The sequence below is a fragment of the Macaca fascicularis genome, chromosome 16 (assembly GCF_037993035.2).
Source record: "Macaca fascicularis isolate 582-1 chromosome 16, T2T-MFA8v1.1".
In the NCBI taxonomy this organism is placed as follows: Eukaryota; Metazoa; Chordata; class Mammalia; order Primates; family Cercopithecidae; genus Macaca; species Macaca fascicularis.
This window is the reverse complement of record NC_088390.1, coordinates 70,510,042-70,530,556: the sequence shown is the minus strand read 5'-3', so window position 1 is coordinate 70,530,556 and position 20,515 is coordinate 70,510,042. Positions and strand designations below refer to the sequence as shown.

The window sequence follows — 20,515 nt, the reverse complement described above, 5'->3', positions numbered from 1 at the left end:
AAAACACAAAACTAGTCAGGCATGGTGGAGCATACCTGTAATCCCAGCTACTTGGGAGGCTGAGGCAGGAGAATCACTTGAACCCAGGAAGTGGAGGTTGCAATGAACCAAGATGGTGCCATTGCACTCCAGCCTGGGCAATAAGAGTAAAATTCCTTAAAAAAAAATATATATATATATATAACAATTTTATATATACATTACATAATGTATATTTTTACCTTTATATATATACATTACATAATGGTAAAATATTATCTCTGCCCCAAGTAGATTGTTAGCACCGGAAGAGAAAGAATCATGTCTTTTATTTATCTAGATATGCCCATCTGCCTGGTACAATCTCTGGCACATGTTATAGGCAACAGCTACTTGTGGAATCGGTAAATGCACGAATAGAATGAGTGAATGAATGAATGGACGAAAGGCAGAAATCCAGCCTCAGGCCGGGCGCGGTGACTCACACCTATAATCCCAGCACTTTGGGAGGCCGAGGCGGGTGGATCACGAGATCAAGAGATCGAGACCATCCTGGCTAACACAGTGAAACCCCATCTCTACTAAAAATACAAAAAATTAGCTGGACATGGTGGCAGGCACCTGTACTACTACTTGGGAGGCTGAGGCAGGAGAATGACATGAACCCATGGGGGCAGAGCTTGCAGTGAGCCGAGATCGTGCCATTGCACTCCAGCCTGGGTGACAGAGCAAGACTCGTCTCAAAAAAAAAAAAAAAAAAAAAAAAAAAAAACAAAGAAAGAAAGAAATCAAAATCCAGCCTCAAAGAGCTTACAGTCTGGTAAGAGGAATAAAATGTCTGCAAATAGCCACAGGGCAGGTCAAAGGAAGGAGAGAGGCTATTTCCAGCTGAGGACACCCCATCAGGAAAGCACCCCAGACTTCCTACAACTACTAGACACATCTTGATGCTTTTCACTTCTCTATCAATGGATTGTCTCCCTGGAGAATCATCCCCAAAGTGAAATTACTTAGCACGTCCGGTTAGGTAGATCGTTATATACTTCTTGGTTGTTCAGAGATCATCAACCAGTGCAAACAGTACCCCATCAACACACAACAGTGCCTGCCCCTCTCCTCCCCGAGCCTTCTGAGGCCCTTTCTCTGTGCCTGAACCCCCCCCCCCCGAGTGCCTGAACCCCCCGGCCATATCATGTGGCAAGCTTAAGGGTCCAACGAGATACAGGAAGTGAAACACGATGTACACTGAAACGTGCAATACAAATAGGCAGCATGATGTGCCTCGGTTCACTAAACCGAGCTACACTGGGTGGTTGTTTTCTACCACTTTCCTTAATGCCTATGGACACCTTATTCCGCAGCTGAAGTTCCTCGTGTTCAATTCCCCCCATCTTCATGGAACATCCTCTGTGCAGGGACTTGACCCCTGTCCTGCTAGCTTTGCACTGAGGCAAGCTCTGTCCATGCCTAGTAGTGCCACCATCTTTACTAGATGAGGTTTCTAAAGATCTTGGCATGGAAGGAAAGCCTGGGGGCCTTGGATAGGCATCACTTAGGAACTGGGAGAGCTCCAGGTAAACCATCTGATCTCTTTGAGCCTCAGTATCCTCACTCACATCCCTATGGCTCAGTAGAGTCCCAAGCACATGGTGGACACGCAGAAGTATTGATCATCTTCCTCACCTCCCCTAGGAGAGCCCTTGGGAATCCCCACATAATATTCCCTGAAGACCTTAATCCAATGAGCTGAGTAATTGACTCGGTACCGAACTCAGAGAAAGGACATTAGAAGCCAAAAGGAGGTAGAGTATGTCCCAGTACGATAAACAGCCTCTGATCTCAAAGAAGAAAGAACAGAGCTGCAGGTGGGAAGTGTGCGCCACAAATCACCAAAGTGGGAGTGGAAGGAGCACCCACTAGTCCCTCGGAGGCGATCCCTAAGACCCGGTGAGTATGGCTTCGAAAAATGTGATTGTCATCAACCCCACAGTCTTGAACCTAACAGGAGATCTCAAAGCCTGAAAGACACCACTTTAGGATCAACAGCAGATCTGCAACTTTCCACAGCAGGTACACAGAACCCTAGAGTTAGTCAAGGTTGGACACAGGAAGGGCTTCCAAACACACAGAGAAATTCATTAATCCTAAATTATAAAGGGACTTTCTTTAAAAGAACCAAGATGATTCTGAGATCTATCCTGAGATTCTTTTTTTTCGATATGGAGTCTCACTCTGTCGCCCAGGCTGGAGTGCAGTGGCGCAATCTCGGCTCACGGCAACCTCTGCCTCCTGGGTTCAAGCAATTCTTGTGCCTAAGCCTCCCCAGAAGCTAGAATTACAGGGGCATGCCACCAGGCGTGGCTAATTTTTCTATTTTCAGTACAGACAGGGTTTCACCATGTTGACCACGCTGGTCTCAAACTCCTGACCTCAGGTGATCCACCTGTCTCGGCCTCCCAAACTGTTGGGATTACAGGCGTGAGCCACCAGGCCCAGCCTATCCTGAGCCTTTAGAGGCTGAAACCAGAGATGCGAAGCCCAGTGTCTCCCCACTGGCCATGCGGAGGCTGTTGTTGGGTAGTCTCTCAGCCTGCAGGAGCCAGGGATCTGGCCCCAAGTGATGCCCCAACAGTGGGCCATTTCCCAGTACTGTCAGGAAAATCCCAAGTCTAATTCAAAGTTGATTTTTTACTAGCAATGAATGATGGACAAGGTTTCCATTGCTCAAGGCCCTCGGAAGATCTAGACTAGAAATAAGGATCACTGACTTCTACCCACACCTGTGGGCCTCAGTTCTTCCCTCTGGTCCATGGTTACCATGGTAACCCTTTGTAAAGGTGTTTCCCCAGGGGTCCCTAGAGTCCTCTGAGTCACCGTAACTCTGAGGTCAACAGAAGTGGAGAGGTGAGAGGAGACACTCCCGTGCCCTGGCTGGTCCTACGTGTTCCTGGCTGTAACCTGTCTGGGGAGCCTCGCCACCCCCGTGTCCATCTACAGAGTTCTGGATTAGTCCCCAGTTCAGGCTCCTGCTATCCTCATTCCTAAGGGAGGCTGGAGACTTCTTCCATGGCTTAAAGTCCACATCTAAGTCCCCAGCACTAGCAAAAGGGCCCTGTCATGGGGTGCTCCCTGCCTCAATTGACATTGGAGGAACATGGGAGAAGCTAAAATAACTAAATAACTGAGTAGCATCATACTACCTGCTCTAGAGAAAAAAAATTTTTTTCTTTTTTTCTGAGATGGAGTTCTGCTCTGTTGCCCAGGCTGGAGTGCAGTGGCCGATCTCAGCTCACTGCAAGCTCCACCTACTGGGTTCAGGCCATTCTCCTGCCTCAGCCTCCTGAGTAACTGGGACTACAGGTGCCCGCCACCACACCCAGCTAATTTTTTTGTATTTTTAGTAGAGACGGGGTTTCACCATATTAGTCAGGATGGTCTTGAACTCCTGACTTCGTGATACACCGGCCTCGGCCTCCCAAAGTGCTGGGATTACAGGCCTGAGCCACCGCCTCCAGCCTGATAGGGCATCTTTTGGTGTGATGTGTTCGGCGTTCCAAAGCTAGGGAAGACACTCAAACCTTCAAGAGCTCTTCTAACTTTGAGATTCTCTGATGGTTTCAGGGCTAGGGGAGGAAGCGCTTGTGGTCCGTGTCTGTCCCCGAAATTTCTGCTTCTTGGCTTGTATCTCTGCTGCAGGTCCAAGGAGCTGGGGCAATACCCTGAGTCTGGGTTCTTTGTCCCCAGAGACCTGGGGGAGCGCCCCCCACCCCCACCCCATCCCCCAAGGCTCAGGGAAAGGGGAGAGCAAAGTGGGGAGTTGGTTCCCTCTAGTGGTCAGTGTTAGCACTGCATCCAGCTGCCTCAGGCGGGCCCAGGAGGAGTCAACAAAAGTGGAATTCAGGACTGAATCGTTCCCAGAACCCCCACAATCTATTGCCTGTGCTTGGCCCCTTTTCACAGCACACACATTCTCTCTGCTGGGTGGAGGGGAAACATGTGGGGAGGAGGAAAGGGATAGGATAGAGAGTGGGATGGGGTCGGTAGGGGTCTCAAGGACTGGCTATCCTGACATCCTTCCCCGCGTTCAGGTTGGCCACCATGGCGTGCTGCCAGAGGACACCCACCTGCTCCTTAAGGAGAGGACAAGTTGGGTGGTATCTCTGGCCGACACTCTGTGCACAGCCCTCACAATGCTGGTGACGGTGAGAAGGGAAAGATGACAAGCCAGGGGGCATGATCCCAGCATGTGTGGGAGGAGCTTCTCAATTATCCATTAGCACAGGCACGTCAGTAGCCCCATGCATAAATGTACAGAGAAACAGGTGGGGTCACGCAGCGAGAGATAAGGGGCCAGGGTATAAAAAGGGCCCACAAGAGACCAGCTCCAGGATTCCAAGGCCCAACTCCCCGAACCACTCAGGGTCCTGTGGACAGCCCACCTAGCTGCAATGGCTGCAGGTAAGTGCCCCTAAAATCCCTTTCCGCATGATGTGTCCCGAGGGGAGAGGTGGCACCCTGTAGATGGGACGGCAGCACTAACCCTCAGGTTTGGGGCTTCTGAATGAGTATCGCCATCTAAGCCCAGATATTTGGTCAATCTCACAATGTTCCTGGTCCCTGGAGGGATAGAGAGAGAAAAACAAACAGCTCCTGGGGCAGGGAGAGCACTGGCCTCTTGCTCTCCAGCTCTGTCTGTTGCCCTTCGGTTTCTCCCCAGGCTCCCGGACATCCCTGCTCCTGGCTTTTGCCCTGCTCTGCCTGCCCTGGCTTCAAGAGGGCAGTGCCTTCCCAACCATTCCCTTATCCAGGCTTTTTGACAACGCTATGCTCCGCGCCCATCGCCTGCACCAGCTGGCCTTTGACACCTACCAGGAGTTTGTAAGCTCTTGGGGAATGGGAGCACATCACAGGTGGCAGGAAGGGGTGACTTCCCTCGCTGGAAAGTAAGGGGAGGAGACTAAGGAGCTCAGGTTGTTTTCTGAAGCGAAAAGGCAGGCAGATGAGCGTACGCTGAGTGAGGTTCCCAGAAAAGTAACAATGGGAGCTGGTCTCCAGCGTAGATCTTGGTGGGTGGTCCTTCTCCTAGGAAGAAGCCTATATCCCAAAGGAACAGAAGTATTCATTCCTGCAGAACCCCCAGACCTCCCTCTGCTTCTCAGAGTCTATTCCGACACCCTCCAACAGGGAGGAAACACAGCAGAAATCCGTGAGTGGATGCCTTCTCCCCCAGGCGGGGATGGGGGAGGCCTGTGGTCAGAGCCCCCGGGCAGCACAGCCACTGCGTGTCCTTCCCCTGCAGAACCTAGAGCTGCTCCGCATCTCCCTGCTTCTCATCCAGTCGTGGCTGGAGCCCGTGCAGTTCCTCAGGAGTGTGTTTGCCAACAGCCTGGTGTATGGCACCTCGTACAGTGACGTCTATGACCTCTTAAAGGACCTAGAGGAAGGCATCCAAACACTGATGGGGGTGAGGGTGCTGCCAGGGGTCCCCAATCCTGGAACCCCACTGGCTTTGAGGGCTGGGGGAGAGAAACACTGCTGCCCTCTTTTTAGCAGTCAGGCCCTGACCCAAGAGAACTCACCTTAGTCTTCATTTCCCTGGTGAATCCTCCAGGTCTTTCTCTACACCCTGAAGGGGAGGGAGGAAAATGAATGAATGAGAGAGGGAGGGAACAGTGACCAAGCGCTCTCGGCCTCTCCTTCTCTTTCTTCACTTTGCAGAGGCTGGAAGATGGCAGCTCCCGGACTGGACAGATCTTCAAGCAGACCTACAGCAAGTTTGACACAAACTCACACAACAATGATGCACTGCTCAAGAACTACGGGCTGCTCTATTGCTTCAGGAAGGACATGGACAAGATCGAGACATTCCTGCGCATTGTGCAGTGCCGCTCTGTGGAGGGCAGCTGTGGCTTCTAGATGCCTGGGTGGCATCCTGTGACCCCTCCCAATTGCCAATCCTGGCCATGGAAGGTGCCACTCCAGTGCCCACCAGATGTGTCCTAATAAAATTAAGTTGCATCATTTTGTCTGACTAGGTGTCCTTCTATAATGTCATGGGGATGAGGGTGGTGATATGGAGCAAGCAGTAGGTTGGGAAGATGACCTGTAGGGCCTGCAGGGTCTATTGGGAACCAGGCTGGAGTGCAGTGACACCTCTTGGCTCACTGCAACCTCCGCCTGCTGGGTTCAGGCAATTCTCCTGCCTCAGTCTCCCGAGTTGTTGGAATTCCAGACATGCATGACCAGGCTCAGCTAATTTTTGTATTTTTGGAAGAGACAGAGTTTCACCATGTTGGCCAGGCTGGTCTCCAACTCCTGACCTCTGGTGATCCACCCACCTCGGCCTCCCAAATTGCTGGGATCACAGGCATGAGCCACGGCACCCTTCCTTGTCCTGTTATTTTAAAATAATTATACCAGCAGGAGGACGTCCAACACAACATGGGCGACCTGGCCATGCCCAGCCTAGTAGACATTTGACTTCTTTGCTTGGCACTGTCCTCTCATGTGCTGGGTCCACCTACTAGATGCTTGTTGAATTCCTGGGCCTGGGGTTGTGCCAGCTGCCTCGTCCCATCACCTTCTGGCTTATTCTCTCCCTCCATATCTTACCTATTTTCCTCATGGGACTGTTCTCTATTCGAAATTTCTATTTTTACTATTTTATATTTACTTTTTTGCTATTATCTCTGCGGCCAGTAGATTGTTAGCTCCAGAAGAGAAAGGATCATGTGTTTTGTTTATCTAGATATGCCCATCTGCCTGGTACAATCTCTGGTACATGTTATAGGCAACAACAACTTGTGGAATCAGTGAATGCATGAATAGAAGAATGAGTGAATGAATGAATGGACGAAAGGCAGAAATCCAGCCTCAAAGAGCTTACAGTCTGGTAAGAGGAACAAAATATCTGCAAATAGCCACAGGACAGGTCAAAGGAAGGAGAGGCTATTTCCAGCTGACGGCACCCCATCAGGAAAGCACCCCAGACTTCCTACAACTACTAGACACATCTTGATGCTTTTCACTTCTCTATCAATGGATTGTCTCCCTGGAGAATCATCCCCAAAGTGAAATTACTTAGCACGTCCGGTTAGGTAGATCGTTATGTACTTCTTGGTTGTTCAGAGATCATCAACCAGTGCAAACAATACCCCATCAACACACAACAGTACCTGCCCCTCTCCTCCCCAAGCCTTCTGAGGCCCTTTCTCCGTGCCTGAACCCCCCTCTGTGCCTGAACCCCCCGGCCATATCATGTGGCAAGCTTAAGGGTCCAACGAGATACAGGAAGTGAAACACGATGTACACTGAAACGTGCAATACAAATAGGCAGCATGATGTGCCTCGGTTCACTAAACCGAGCTACACTGGGTGGTTGTTTTCTACCACTTTCCTTAATGCCTATGGACACCATTCTGCTGCTGAATTCCTCGTGTTCAATTCCCCCCATCTTCATGGAACATCCTCTGTGCAGGGACTTGACCCCTGTCCTGCTAGCTTTGCACTGAGGCAAGCTCTGTCCATGCCTAGTAGTGCCACCATCATTACTAGATGAGGTTTCTAAAGATCTTGGCATGGAAAGAAAGCCTGGGGGCCTTGGATAGGCCTTGGATAGTGGGAGAACTCCAGGCAAGTCACCTGATCTCTTTGAGCCTCAGTATCCTCACTCACATCCCTATGGCTCAGTAGAGTCCCAAGCACATGGTGGACACGCAGAAGTATTGATCATCTTCCTCACCTCCCCTAGGAGAGCCCTTGGGAATCCCCACGTAATATTCCCTGAAGACCTTAATCCAATGAGCTGAGTAATTGACTCGGTACCAAACTCAGAGAAAGGATATTAGAAGCCAAAAGGAGGTAGAGTATGTCCCAGTACGATAAACAGCCTCTGATCTCAAAGAAGAAAGAACAGAGCTGCAGGTGGGAAGTGTGCGCCACAAATCACCAAAGTGGGAGTGGAAGGAGCACCCACCAGTCCCTTGGAGGCGATTCCTAAGACCCGGTGAGTATGGCTTCGAAAAATGTGATTGTCCTCAACCCCACAGTCTTGAACCTAACAGGAGGTCTCAAAGCCTGAAAGACACCACTTTAGGATCAACAGCAGATCTGCGACTTTCCACAGCAGGCACACAGAACCCTAAAGTTAGTCAAGGTTGGACATAGGAAGGGCTTCCAAACACACAGAGAAATTCATTAATCCTAAATTATAAAGGGAGGTTCTTTAAAAGAACCAAGATGCCTGTGAGATTATCCTGAGCTTTTGTTTTTGTTTTTGTTTTTGATACAGAGTCTCACTCTGTCTCCAAGGCTGGAGTGCAGTAGCGTGATCTCGGCTCCCTGCAACCTCCACCTCGCGGGTTCAAGCAATTCCCTGCCTCAGCCTCCTGAGTAGCTGGGATTGCAGGCACCTGCCACCATGCCCGGCTAATTTTTGTATTTTTAATACAGACGTGATTTCGCCATCTTGGCCCGGTTGGTCTTGAACTCCTGACCTCATGATCCACCCACCTTGGCCTCCCAAAGTGGAGGGATTACAGGTGTAAGCCACCATGCCCGGCCTATCCTGAGCCTTTTGAAGCTGAAACCAGTGGTGGGAAACCCAGCCTCTCCTGACTGACCATGAGGAGGCCCTTGTTCGGTAGTCTCTCAGCCTGCAGGAGCCAGGGATCTGGCCCCAAGTGATGCCCCAACAGTGGGCCACTTCCCGGGACTGTCAGGAAAATCCAAGTCTAATTCAATGTTGATTTTTTACTAGCAATGAATGATGGACAAGGTCTCCATTGCTCAAGGCCCTGGGAAAATGTAGACTAGAGAAAAGGATCACCGACTTCTACCCACACCTGGGGGGCTCAGCTCTTCCCTCTGGTCCATGGTTGCTGTGGTAATCCTTTGTAAAGTTGTTTCCCCAGGAGTCCCTGGAGTCCTCTGAGTCACCATAACTCTGTGGTAAAACAAACGGATAGATGAGAGGAGACACTCACCTGCCCTGGCTGCTCCCACGTGTTCCTGGCAGTAACCCGTCTAGGGAGCCTCACCAGCCCTGTGCCTATCTGCGGAGTTGTGCAGTGATCCCCAGTTAGGGCCCCTGCTAGGGCTCATTCCTAAGGGAGGCTGGAGACTTCTTCCATGGCCGAAAATCCACATCTAAGTCCCCAACACTGGCTAAAAGACCCTGTCATGGGGTGCTGTCTGTCCCAATTCACATTGGAGGAAGGATGGTGGGGGAGGCAGAAGCTACATGGAGATCAGGGACCCTCCTCCATTCCCACCTGGCTCCTCCTCTTTGCTGGTGCTGGAAGGAGAATGGGGAAAGTGGTGTCTCCACCCTCCCTGGGCCCCAGCTTTCTCAGAACTGGTATCATTGATGACACCCCTCTTGGACCCTCTTGCAGCCCTGCCTGGAGAACAGCCCACAGCCCAGGGCCCTCCCAGCAGATGATGAGTCTGGGCTGCTGGTCGGGTAATGCTTCGGGAATGACGGCAGAAAAAGGAGGTCTGTCTTCTGCTCTGAAAGAGGGGAGACGGCAGGGCCCCAGTATTCACATCCTGGGCCACAGGGCTGTGGGTTTTCAATGTTGGTTGCCAACACCACAGCCAACCACTTCTAGAAGCGTTTCCTTGCTTCCTTCCTTGTGTTTCTACAGCGTCAAGTGCTAGATGCTCTTAAACTCAGCGGGGGATGATTTCAGTGCCCGTGAGGATGTTCTTTCCTGCTCTCACCTCTGGGGGCATCTGATGCTTGTGACCTCCAGATGGTATTGAAATAGCCCCAACTCTGGGCACCAGGAGACAGGAGGCTCAGTCCTGGCCTTCTCTTCCTTCGCCTTGTCCTGCTGTGAGGTTTCTACAAGGCACCCCATGCCACTGGGCCATTCTCACCTGAGAATAGAGAAAGAACAATCTGCCCCTCATGGAAAGACAAAATGAGGCAAAAGGCCCCTTGTGTTGCGGGCAGAATCCCTGCACTCAGAGGGATTTAGAAGCTGAAATTACTGGGTTGGGAGCTGTGGCTTGCGCCAGTGATCTCAGTATTTTGGGAGGCCAGGGAGGGTGGATCACCTAAACTCAAGAGTTTGAGACCAGCCTGGCCAACATACTGAAACCCCGTCTTTACTAAAAGTACAAAGTGCCCGGCATAGTGGTGGGCGCCTGTAATCCCAGCTACTAGGGAGGCTGAGGAGGGAGAATCACTTGAACCCAGGAGGTGAAGGTTGCAATGAGGCAAGATCATGCCACTGCACTCCAGCCTGGGCAACAGAATGAGACTCCATCTCAAAGAAAATAAAATAAATAAAACTGAAATAAAAAAACTAAAATAACTAAATAACTGAGTAGCACCACACTACCTGCTCTGGAGAGAGGACTTTTTTTTTTTTTTTTTATCCAGGGCATCTTTCCGCGTGACCTGTTCTGAGTTCCAAAGCTGGGGAAGAGTATCAAACCTTCAAGAGCTCTTAAAACTTTCAGATACTCTGATGATTTCTGGGCATAGACGAAGCGCTTGTGGTCCGTGTCTGTCCCCGGGATTTCTGTTTCTTGGTTTGTATCTCTGCTGCAGGTCCAAGGAGCTGGGGCAATACCTCGAGTCTGGGTTCTTCCTCCCCAGGGACCTGGGGGAGCCCCCAAGACTCAGGGAAAGGGGAGAGCAAAGTGTGGGGTTGGTTCCCTCTAGTGGTCAGTGTTAGCACTGCATCCAGCTGCCTCAGGCGGGCCCGGAAGGAATCAGCAAAAGTGCCATTGAAGACTGAATGGTGCCCAGAACCCCCACAATCTATTGCCTGCGCTTGGGCCCTTTTCCCAACACACACATTCTCTCTGCTGTGTGGAGGGGAAACATGGGGGACGGAGGAAAGGGATAGGATAGAGAGTGGGATGGGGTCTGTAGGGGTCTCAAGGACTGGCTATCCTGACATCCTTCCCCACGTTCAGGTTGGCCACCATGGCGTGCTGCCAGAGGACACCCACATGACCCTTAAAGAGAGGACAAGTTGGGTGGTATCGCTGGCTGACCCTCTGCACAACTCTCACAATATTGGTGACCGTGGGAAGGGAAAGATGACAACCCAGGGGGCATGATCCCAGCATGTGTGGGAGGAGTTTCTAAATTAGCCACTAGCACAGGCACGTCAGTGGCCCCATGCGTAAACGTACAGAGAAATAGGCGGGGTCAAGCAGCAAGAGATAAGGGGCCAGGGTATAAAAAGGGCCCACAAGAGACCAGCTCCAGGATCCCAAGGCCCAACTCCCCGAACCACTCAGGGTCCTGTGGACAGCCCACCTAGCTGCAATGGCTGCAGGTAAGCGCCCCTAAAATCCATTTCTGCACGATGTGTCCTGAAGGAAGAGGCTGAGCCCTGTAGATGGGACGGGGAAACTAACCCTCAGGTTTGGGGCTTCTGAATGTGAGTATCGCCATCTAAGCCCAGATATTTGGCCGATCTCACAATGTTCCTGGTCCCTGGAGGGATAGAGAGAGAAAAACAAACAGCTCCTGGGGCAGGGAGAGCACTGGCCTCTTGCTCTCTGGCTCCCTCCGTTGCCCTCCGGTTTCTCCCCAGGCTCCCGGACATCCCTGCTCCTGGTTTTTGCCCTCCTCTGCCTGCCTTGGCTTCAAGAGGCTGGTAGGGTCCCAAGCGTACCCTTATCCAGACTTTTTGACCATGCTATGATCCAAGCCCATCGCCTGCACCAACTGGCCTTTGACACCTACCAGGAGTTTGTAAGCTCTTGGGGAATGGGTGCATGTCAGGGGTGGCAAGAAGGGGTGACTTTCCCCCCCTGGGAAGTCATGGGAGGAGACTAAGGAGCTCAGGGTTGTTTTCTGAAGCGAAAATGCCGGCAGATGAGCATACACTGAGCGAGGTTCTCAGAGAAGTAACAATGGGAGCTGGTCTCCAGCATAGAGACCAGCAGTCCCTCTTGGTGGGGGGGGTCCTTCTAGGAAGAAGCCTATATCCCAAAGGAAAAGAAGCATTCGCTCATGGAGAACCCCCAGGCCTCCTTCTGCTTCGCAGACTCTATTCCCACACCCTCCAACTTGGAGGAAACGCAGCAGAAATCCGTGAGTGGATACCTTCTCCCCAAGGCAGGGATGGGGGAGGCCTGTGGTCAGAGCCCCCGGGCAGCACAGCCACTGCGTGTCCTTCCCCTGCAGAACCTAGAGCTGCTCCGCATCTCCCTGCTGCTCATCCAGTCGTGGCTGGAGCCCGTGCAGTTCCTCAGTAGTGTGTTTGCCAACAACCTGTTGCATCACACCTCGGACAGCGACGTCCATGACCTCCTAAAGGACCTAGAGGAAGGCATCGAAACGTTGATGTGGGTGAGGATGGCACCAGGGGTCCCAAATCCTGGAACCCCACTGGCTTCAAGGGCTGGGGGAGAGAAACACTGCTGCCCTCTTTTTAGCAGTCAGGCCCTGACCCAAGAGAACTCACCTTAGTCTTCATTTCCTCTCGTGAATCCTCCAGGTCTTTCTCTACACCCTGAAGGGGAGGGAGGAAAATGAATGAATGAGAGAGGGAGGGAGGGAACAGTGACCAAGCGCTCAGCCTCTCCTTCTCTTTCTTCACTTTGCAGAGGCTGGAAGATGGCATCCCCCGGACTGGGCACATCTTCAAGCAGACCTACAGCAAGTTTGACGCACACTCACAGAACGATGACTCACTGCTCAAGAACTACGGGCTGCTCCACTGCTTCAGGAAGGACATGGATATGGTCGAGACATTCCTGCGCATGGTGCAGTGCCGCACTGTGGAGGGCAGCTGTGGCTTCTAGGTGCCCATGTGGCATCCTGTGACCCCTCCCCAGTGCCTCTCCTGGCCCCGGAAGGTGCCACTCCAGTGCCCACCAGCCTTGTCCTAATAAAATTAAGTTGTATTATTTTGTCTGACTAGGTGTCCTTCTATAATATTATGGGGTGGAAGGTAGTGGTGTGAAGCAAGGGGCAGCTGGGGAAGACGACCTGTAGGGCCTACAGGGTCTATTGGGAACCAGGCCACTGAAATATAAGAGATTTGGTTGTTCCTGTGCCATAAGAAAGCTGACACATCACTGCAGTCTGTTACTCACTAAGGCCATTCCACCAGGTCAGTTGTCCCAGCTCACTGGTCATAGCTCAATGGTCATCCCAGAGATGACTTGAAGGCATTTCTTCCTCCCCCACCATCACGAGCAAAACCAAACCTGGCCCCCCAGGAGTGGGAAGAAATGAAAACAACATGGGTTATTAAGTGCAGAGGCAAAAACTTCCCAACAGGTGAGGAAACAATATAATAGAATTACTTGTGTGCAGAACAACTTTAAGATCAATATTCCTTAAGCCCAACTACTTTTATGAGAACAATGCAAAAATGAGTTGGAGACATACAGAACCAGAGCATTTGGGATCTCAATTAGGACAAGGAAAGTGGAAGAGAGATTTTATTTGGGGTTGCAAATGCAGTGACAACAGGTACCAGGAAGATAACAACGTAAGCAATGAGGGTTGGATGGAATAGGATAAATCCCAGATGACACTCGCTTTCCTTTGGTGGATGCAACACAGAGGGGTGAGAACTAGCACAATCTGCAGCACTTAAGCCCCTGCTGAGGTAGGACCCAGCCAGCCTGTCACCATCAGGACTGCAGGGACAGGGCTTCCAGACCTTCTGATTCTTTAAGACAGCTAGGACATCCAGACTTATACAAAAAATCTAACATTTAAACATTGGAAACACATATCGAAAATATAATAAGGGCAAAAATTAACCCAAACACACATGGTCTCCAAGCTGTCTGTGAGCAAGTTTGTTCTGAGAGATGCTGATTGGGGAATTTGGTGTAAGGGAAAGAATCAGAAAAATTTGGTTTTTATGTAATTTAGTGCTCTTGAGTAAATTACTTGACCAAGCTGAGATAATAATATATTGCTTTACTAGGATTATGAGAGGATTAAACACCATGACATTTTGACATATTATAGTACTCAAGAAATTGTAGTTATTTCTGCATTGAATTTTTGGATGTTTTGTGTTTTCTAATGGAGGGTCTAAATACCTGCTGTGAAATTATATTGTTTTCCTTGGCAATTAGGAAATAATAAACTTCTCAGATGTTTGTTATTTCCAAATAAGCACTAAAGAGCGTGGTTAGTTCTTTAAAGTTAAGAGTTTACTCTCCCAAGCACTTTGGCTAAGTGACTGGTGACCTATAAATCCATACTAAGAGGCTCACAGGAACTCTAATATCCAAAAATGATTTCACGAAGTCAGGAATTATTCTGCAATGCAAAAAATCAACCCCCTAATTAATCTTCTTTAGAAGTTCTGATTCTTATTGCTATAATAAATTTTCTTGATAACAAGATCCACTTGTGTTCATTTTTGGCTATTTTACAGTTAATAATTCAGTCTTTGGGAAGTGGTTGAAAGCTGAAATAATCAGAACTCTGGAGCTGCTGCATTTCTCAGTTCAGAAGTCATTCTTGCATCTTACGTCGTTCTTCTACTATCTGGCTTTAAACTCATGGCATTTTGGAGTTAGAAGGGCCTCATAAGTCAGTCTAGTTTCTTCTACTTTGGGAATCTTATCCTCCGGCATCCATTAAAGTCAATATTCCAAATACAAGTGTGTAGCACTAGAACCAAAGGAATCACTTTCACAAGGCTCCTCATTCTATTAAACCACTCTCACTGTAGAAAACTATTTCTTGTACGGAGCTGGAATCAATATTCTTGCAATGTCCTTCATTCGGCCTTAAAATTATTTAGAAATCTCACGGTCTTTAGAAGTCAATGGAATGAACACAATTATCATTATCTCTTGGCTTGCGTGTTTTTAAAGGAAAGGTGACCCATCTTTGTAAGTATTTGTTGACTGCACGTGACAGGGGAATGACAATGTCCAGCGCCTACCTGGGTGACTAAGAGGGTTCTAAAGTGGGGTGGTCGTAACATATAACTGAACTGCAGGGGGAGCAACACTCCAGAGAGTGTCCACCCAGATCCCCTCGGGTGTAGGTGAATCCACTCAACCACTGCTGGTTGAGAATTAGAAAGATACTACATGACTTTGCACATTTTCGAATATAAAAAGACCTTAAAGACCATCTACTTTAAACTCTTTTGATTTACCCACTGTTATTCTACTTTTCAGCTCATCAACTTGGTATGGACAGCAATTTCCGGTGCAAATTTGAGATGTCTAGGGTGTTTTCTAAACGATGCACACGTAAGACCTCACTCACTGAGATTCTGATGTAATTAGCCTGGAATCTGGTTCAGGCAAGAGTCGTTTGAAAACTTTCCCAGGTGATTCTAATGTGTAAACAAGGTTGATAACCACTGCGTTAGGGACCGCAGAGATGAGATCCTTGTGTCCACAGCTGTTGTATTGGTGGAACAGGGAAAAAGGAGAAAAAGGAGATGAGAGGCCTGGGCCAGTTGTGGTGCCACCTGCTCCGAATTCCAACCAGTCATCTCAAAAGTGTTTCTCAGGAGCCAGTCACAAAAAGACAAATACTGTCTGATACCAGTCATATGAGGTACTCAGAGCAGTCAAATTCATAGAGACAAAAAGTAGGATGGTGGCTGCCAGAGGCTGTGGGGAGGGAGGGAATAGGGAGGTATTTAATGAGCAAAGGGTTTAGACTGTGCAAGATGAAAAGGGTTCTGAAGATGGATGGTGGTGATGGTTGCATGACAATGTGAATGTACTTCGACGTGACTGAACTATATACGTAAAATGGTTAAGATGGAAATTTTTATATCTTCTCACAACTAAAGAATGTTAATAGTCTATTTTTGTTTTGGTTTTGGTTTTTATTTTTGAGACACAGGCTGGAGTGTGGTGATGTGAACTCGGTTCACTGCAACCTCCACCTCCTGGATTCAAATGATTCTCCTGCCTCAGCCTCCTGAGTAGCTGGTATTGTAAGTGTGCACCACCACACAGGAGTAAGTTTTATAGTTTTAGTAAAGACAGGGTTTCACCATGTTGGCCAGGCTGGTCTCAAACTCCTGGCCTCAGGGGATTCACCTGCCTTGGCCTCCCAAAGAGCTAGGACTACATGTGTGAGCCACCACGTTTTACCCTTAATGGTATTTTCTAACGAAAACTCTCCCTGAAGATAGCATTAGCAAGACTGGCACAAGGAGGAGTTCAGTAGGCAGAGCTCGAGTCATCCTTGACCCCTGGGATAATGTTTTCCTGACTCTGTCATTTTTTTGAATTTACCCTAACCTAAAATGACCACTTCTGAATTTCTTCCAAGAGCATTGTTGAAATACACATGGTGAGTTTTGTCCCTTTATACACAGTTGAGAGCAGAACTGACCCCTTCCCTTTTCTTCTGAATTATCAGGTCTGGGCTTCTAGGCCAAGACAAGCTGACACTTTGCCTGGCTGCTTCTTTAATTCAGAAGGCCCTGGAGTGCTGAGGCATGTGATGAGCACCGCTGGGATTAGGGTTACCAACTTGTCCTCATTTTCAGGAGACTTTCTCAATGTCAACACTGAAAGTCCCACGTTCCTTCCAAGAATCCCTCAGCTCAATGCAAACTCAGCTAATAGGACTGGTCACCCTACTAGTAGTCCTAAATCATAGAGGACCAAACTCGGGGGAAAGTAGGGGAAGGAGCAAGAAAAAGACTAGAAAAATCGGAAAGCTGTGCACGGTGTCTATGACTTTTGATGGCCCTCAAGGTCACCATGGATTTCTGATTCTTGCTTTGAGTTTATGTGATTATAATGATGTGCTTAATTCCCACCAGAATTATCAGTGTAATAATTAAAACCAACAAATGTGAACACCATGCTAATTTATTACAAGTATTATGTCATTTCTTTCTAATTATAATCTTCTAAGGTAAATACTATTATTAATCCTATGGTAAGAAGTCCCACTAAAGATATAACTTATGCTTTCTCAGGACTAGAGAGAAAGACACCAAAATGCCACCCTGACCATCCTTGAGAGGATAAACGGCCAGGCACGGTGGTTCATGCCTGTAATCTCAGCACTTTGGGAAGCCAAGGTGGGAGGAGGTCAGAAGTTCAAGACCAGCCTGGCCAACATGGTGTCACTCCATCTTTACTAAAAATGCAAAAATTAGCCAGGTGTGGTGGTGCACACCTGTATTCCCAGCTACTGAGGCATGAGAATCGCTCCAGCCCGGGAGGCAGAGTTGCACTCAGCCGATCATGCCACTGCACTGCAGCTGGGTGGCTGAGCAAGATTCTGTCTCAAAAATAATAATAAAGACGACAAACGTTTGGAGTATTAAAGGCCACTCTTCCTCTGGAGATAATCAAGGTAGCTGCAATTTAAGCGTGAGCCAATTGCTTTAATGTTCAGAAAGAATATGATCAAAACCATTTAGGGGGTGGGGCCTCCTCCTATAGACAATGAAGGCAGCTACCCTCAGAAGCTCTATTATACTGGAAGAGAGATGTGAGACCCTTCCTGCTTTAAGAATCAATGAAGCCGGGCATGGTGGCTCAGCCTGAAATCCCAGCACTTTGAGAGGTGGGCAGATCACCTGAGGTCAGGAGTTTGAGATCAGCCTGGCCAACATAATGACACCCTGTCTCTACTAATAACACAAAAATTAGCGGGACATGGTGGCACACACCTGTAATCCCAGCTACTCCAGAGGTGAGACAAGAAAATTGCTTGAAGCCAGGAGGCAGAAGTTGCAGTGAGCCGAGATCACGCCACTGAACTCCAGCCTGGGAGGCAGAGCGAGACTCCATCTCCAAAAAAAAAAAAGAAAGAAAGAAAGAATCAGTGAGAAGGGGCTGCCTGACCCCTGGTGGTGTGGATCCTTCGGGAAGGAAAGCAAACAGAGTTTCCAAGTCTACAAGGGTTCCAAGTAACCCAGCCTACTCTGAAGACCGTTGCGGGACAGCTCTTCCAAACTACTGAGCTCTAAGAACTGGAACCCTGGAAACCCAAGCAAGAGGACAAGCGCAGCTGGACTAGGCCCCGAAGAAGGAGATCATCCTCCCTCAGAGATCCACAGCAGCTGGGAACCCGGATTTGCAGACCCACTTGGTTTGATGGTATTGTGTGGGACCATCTGTCAACACTGACACCCTGTGGCAGTGACAAGCAAAGGCAACAGCCGGCTAAGTCTCCAGGCTCTCCCTGCTGGAACTAGAAAGTCCAAGTGGCCCCCTTCTTCCCTCCCTTTTTGGTTTTGTTTGTTTTGTTTTGTGTTTGTTTGTTTGTTTTTGTTTTCATTTTCTTCAAGACGGGAGTGTTGCTCGGTTGGCCAGGCTGAAGTGCAATGGCGCGATCTCGGCTCACTGCAACCTCCACGCCCCAGATTCAAGCGATTCTCCTGCCTCAGCCTCCCCAGTAGCTGGGATTACAGGTGCACACCACCACACCTGGCTCATTTTTCCCTTCCTTTTTAGATTTGCTGTGCTTCAAGACACTGAGGCCATGAGGCAGGGTTTGCAGATAAAGGATAACTACAGCCCTGATGCGGCTGATCCTGACACCGAAATGGCTGTGGATCCCCGGATGGGGCGGCTCTATACTCCTGTCTCTGAAACCTGCTTCTTAACTTATTTCCCCAAATGCTCGATTCAGGGAAGGTGGATGATTTATATCAGACTCACAGGATGAGAGAGCAGTAGCTCCACCTAGTGGAAACATCCAGGTTGAAAAGGTCATGTTGGGGGATGATGCTATTTTGCAAAGTCAAGATAATTCATGTCCCTCCAGGAAGCCTTCTTTGATCTGAGTTATGCTTTCTCTTAACAATCTGCTTTCCCAGTCATAGGAATTCATGCACAAATGTAATCTCCTACTTGTTTGTCTAAATAGCTTTCCTAATAAATTTGTGGAAGCCAGGGACAATGTTTTGTTCACCGCTGCATCCCCACTGCTTTGTATGTGGTGAAACCAAAGGGTTATTTTTATACTTAATCTATAACACCAGACTCAGAGGAGGTCTGAGAAGAATGGGAAAATGTTTTCTTTCTGGTGTCTGATGCCACGATTTTTTCTAGCTAGTATCTGCAATTTGGAAGGCTACGCACCTCTCTCTATCTGGAAGTCTGAACTTCAGTTTTTGTTTTTGTTTCATTTGTTTTGTTTTTGAGACAGGGTCTGGCTCTGTCACCCAGGCTGGAGTGCAGTGCATGATCTCAACTAGCTGCAACCCTGCACCTCCCGCGCTCAAGTGATCCTCCCACCTCAGACTCTCTGAGTCCGCAGATTCAAGTAGCTGGGACTACAGGCACGTGCCAGTATAGTACACTAAGTTTTGTATTTTTTGTAGAAATGGGGTTTCACCATGTTGTCCAGGATATTTGCCAACTCTGGGGCTCAAGTGATTCGCCTGCCTCAGCCTCTCAAAGACCTGGGATTACAGGTGTGAGCCACCTCCCCGGCCTGAATTTTAGTTTTGAAAGCAGGTCAAATAGGCTGCTGCCCTGAGCTAATGCACCCCCTGCCCTGGGCTGGTTGTTTATGCTATCAACACGGTGTTTTTTCCTTAGAAATTGTCCTTAAAGTTATAAAATGCAGCTGGGAGCGGTGGCTCACACCTGTAATCCCAGCACTTTAGAAGGCCGAGGTGCGTGGATCACGAGGTCAGGACTTCAAGACCAGCCTGGCCAAGATAGTGAAACGCTGTTTCTACTAAAAACACAAAAAATTAGCTGGGCATGATGGTGGGCACCTGTAATCCCAGCTACTCTGGAGGCTGAGGCAGAGAATTCCTTGAACCTGGGAGGTGGAGTTTTAAGTGAGCCGAAATTGCGCGACTGCACTCCAGCCTGGGCAACAGGGCGAGACTCCATCTAAAAAAAAAAGTTATAAAATGCAACTGTTTGACATAATAAGAGCTTTCAGCAATGACACAGAAGGGTAGAGAAATGCATTTGGATATCATAAAATCACTTTTATTTTTACCATAGCAACTTTCCAGTGAACATTTCTTGACTGATTTGGAAGAAAAGATCTGGTTTTATGATTCCTCATGCCTTCTCCGAGGGTGAATATACTCTTTTCCAAGGACAAGAAAGGAAGCTGAATCATAAAATCATATGAACGTTTGCACAAGAGGATTCCTCTTGAAGTTTCAGGGAAATTGTTTTCAGACACATGAAAATATCCACTTGTTGATGAAAAGGGAGAGTAAACATTGGAACTGTAACCTAGACGCCCATATGGGTAAAAAAAAGAAAACTGGCAAATGTGAACTCACAGTTCATCTCTCTGTCAAAAGGAATTCAGAGATGTTTGGAGTGCTTAACCTATGACGCCAATTCCGTGGAAGAACTCTACCTTCTACTTCACAGACAGCACACTGGGCTAGATAGGATGCTTGTCCGGCCCAAAGTGGAATTTCTTACCATCTGTATACTCCCCCAAGACCCACAACAGATGGTTACTGAGTTGAAGCTTGCCACTGATCCTTAATGATGTCAACAAGCTCAGCTCTGGGAGCTGGCACTCCAGAAGCCCAGGTCAGGGGAGCAATGGAAAGTGGAGATGGGAACAGAGCTCTGACTCCTAGCCCCGTATTTGATACTTACTCCC

At 48.8% G+C, this 20,515-nt stretch overlaps 2 protein-coding genes across 3 annotated transcripts; both read left to right on the top strand.

The window, feature by feature from the left end:
* The first annotated feature begins 4,365 nt into the window (after positions 1-4,365).
* On the top strand, positions 4,366-6,074 carry GH1 (growth hormone 1). Its single transcript, XM_045375791.2, has 5 exons — positions 4,366-4,437; positions 4,697-4,857; positions 5,066-5,185; positions 5,279-5,443; positions 5,698-6,074. Exons 1-5 carry the CDS (start codon positions 4,428-4,430, stop codon positions 5,893-5,895), a joined length of 654 nt encoding a protein of 217 aa, XP_045231726.1. The 5' UTR covers positions 4,366-4,427; the 3' UTR covers positions 5,896-6,074.
* Positions 6,075-11,208: 5,134 nt separating this feature from the next.
* On the top strand, positions 11,209-12,861 carry LOC135967742 (somatotropin-like). Of its 2 annotated transcripts, XM_065531851.1 has the most exons (5): positions 11,209-11,279; positions 11,541-11,701; positions 11,924-12,043; positions 12,137-12,301; positions 12,559-12,861. In XM_065531851.1, the coding sequence occupies exons 1-5, from the start codon at positions 11,270-11,272 to the stop codon at positions 12,754-12,756; spliced, it is 654 nt and encodes a 217-aa protein (XP_065387923.1). In that variant the 5' UTR covers positions 11,209-11,269; the 3' UTR covers positions 12,757-12,861. The 2 variants fall into 2 exon arrangements, with proteins under 2 accessions (XP_065387923.1, XP_065387922.1); XM_065531850.1 differs by having other exon boundaries at positions 11,924-12,301.
* The last annotated feature ends 7,654 nt before the right edge of the window (positions 12,862-20,515 follow it).